Here is a 2,215-nt window from a genome sequence, read left to right on the forward strand (position 1 = left end):
GTACAACTCAAGGCAAGTTGAGTCAGTGTGCAAGAGCAGCTGGCAGGTGTATAAAACACCATATTAAATACTCCAGTTCATTCAGAGCCGTAACATTTTCCATATTGTTTGAAGCCTGCACAAGCTCTGCTGGTGCCCAAACCACTGCATCAATGTAAATTGTATTTTACAGTGGGACTCACACCAGGGCATCCACAGCAGTGGCTAGAAAGCACTGGAGATAAATGGGCATAAGCATTGGACCTTAAGTACAGATGTACTTGTCTCTTTTCAGTAAACGCTCTAATGCTACTTAAAGCATCCATCCCCTTGCCGCAGTAATTGAACAATATCAGTTTACATAGGCCACAATCCAATCTGGTCACCCAGGGGCCATCTATTGATCTGACACAGAAGAAAATAGTGAGGCATCTATGCTAGACATACCACTGTTGGTACAGCTTCCGGACAGGTCACAGAGGGGAGCAGTTGCTTTGGTTCAAGTCAGCCAAGGAATTGGTGTCCTTACAAAAGTGGCTTTTCCTATACTGCCGGCCAAAAGACTGGGTAGGGGGTGTGTAAGGTGCAAGAGAGTTTCTGCTCACCAAAGGGTTAAACAGACACTGCCACAGGACCTTCTTGGGCTCCTTTGCTGTTCTCTCCTCAGCAACCTCACCCTCAGAGGCAGCAGGGTCTAGCGGGCTGAGCAGGGGCTCAGAGAACGTCTAGGTTCGAGTCCCGGCCCCTGTGGCTTGTACAGCCAGCCACCATCGGGCATCACCCCATAGAGCCACCTGGCCGTCCCAGCTGGGGACCCAGGCCTGCGCTCCAGGCTCGCCCTGCGCGTACACAGCTCCTGCGCTGGAAACTCTGCACCCCTGCAGAGCCAGCGGACCCGCGCCGCGCCCTGGGGCTCCTGTGTCGGCTACCAGCTCGGCACCGCGTCCGCGGCCACCGGGGGCTCGCCCTGCTCTGTGTGCGGCAAGCGGAGGGCACGGGCGGTTACCTGCCTCTCCGGGCGCCGCGGGCGGACTCTCACACCAGCCGGTCCCCGTGCGCCCCCGGGCTCTCCATGGCGCACAGGCGGCGGAGCTCCAGCGACCCGGGGGCCGGCGGGGAAGGGCCGGGCAGCGGCGGGCGGCGCTGGGACAGGCGCTCCGAGAGCTTGCTAGCCAGGCGGAGCAGGCTAGAGCGCGGCATCTGCCCGGGGCTGCGGGCCCCCGGGGGCAGCTCAGAGGCCGGCACCCCGCGCAGGTTCCCCGCGTACCACAGCAGCCAGCAAAGCAGCGAGAGGAAGAGCAGCAGCGCCCCAGACAGCACCAGGCAGTCCCCATACGGCCGCCCAGCCCGGGCTGGCTGCACCACCGACCCCACCAGCACCAACACTAGCCCGGCCGCGTCCAGAGCCAGAGCCCCAAGCAGGAAAAGTGCGCAGCGCCCGCAACTGTACGCCATAGCGGCGGTACCTGCAGCGCCGCGCACCTGAGTAGAGCGGCTGCTAGCCCCGCCCCCTCTACATATAGCACAAACCACGCCCACTCTGTAGCCTTTTCGCGCCCACCTGGTCTATATAAAGCCTAGACCACGCCTATACCTCCATGGAAAGGGATGGGCTCTAGATACATGAGCCAACGCTCAGGGCTGGGACACCTTTCCTCCGACTTAATAGTTAAGGGGTTGGAGTGCAGATGGGGGCCCTAATTCCCCTTTAAGGACTGTGCAGTTCAGCCCTGAGCTGCAGTGCTGCCATGGCTTTATGCAGCTGGGCGGTAGGGAAGGTTAGGAGTGAGAATAGGTAGAACCGGCAGCAGCTATAGCTGGTGTTTGAACAGGAGACTCAGTGGTGCGTGGAGGGGATTTATCACCCTTGTGTTGGTCCTATGAGGAACCTTAACACTGCTGCTACCCTGCACAATGCTAAGCTGTGCTGTGCCTCAGTTTCCCCTTCAGTAAAATGAGGATCATAAGCCTGTGCCTTTGTACATAGCTTGAAAACTGGAAGAAAATCCATGCACCTGAGAGATACAATTAAGCAGACTTGAGCCTCGGTACAGACACTACTAAATCAATGAAAGAATTCTTTTCTCCACCTGGCTACTGCCTCTCAAGGGGGTGGATTTACTACAGTGATGGAAAACCTCCTTCCCTGAATAGTGAGTGTGTAGACTACAGCGGTGTAGTTGCAGCACAGCAAAACTTGCAGAAAGCAATGTAATTTCAAGGGCCATAATCTGTT

At 57.2% G+C, this 2,215-nt stretch overlaps 1 protein-coding gene across 1 annotated transcript; it reads right to left on the reverse strand.

Moving 5' to 3' along the window:
* Positions 1-1,014: 1,014 nt before the first annotated feature.
* On the reverse strand, positions 1,015-1,434 carry TMEM238L (transmembrane protein 238 like). Its single transcript, XM_074971583.1, has one exon. The coding sequence runs from the start codon at positions 1,432-1,434 to the stop codon at positions 1,015-1,017; it is 420 nt and encodes a 139-aa protein (XP_074827684.1).
* Positions 1,435-2,215: the final 781 nt, after the last annotated feature.

Source organism: Natator depressus, chromosome 14 (genome assembly GCF_965152275.1).
Source record: "Natator depressus isolate rNatDep1 chromosome 14, rNatDep2.hap1, whole genome shotgun sequence".
NCBI classification, from domain to species: domain Eukaryota; kingdom Metazoa; phylum Chordata; order Testudines; family Cheloniidae; genus Natator; species Natator depressus.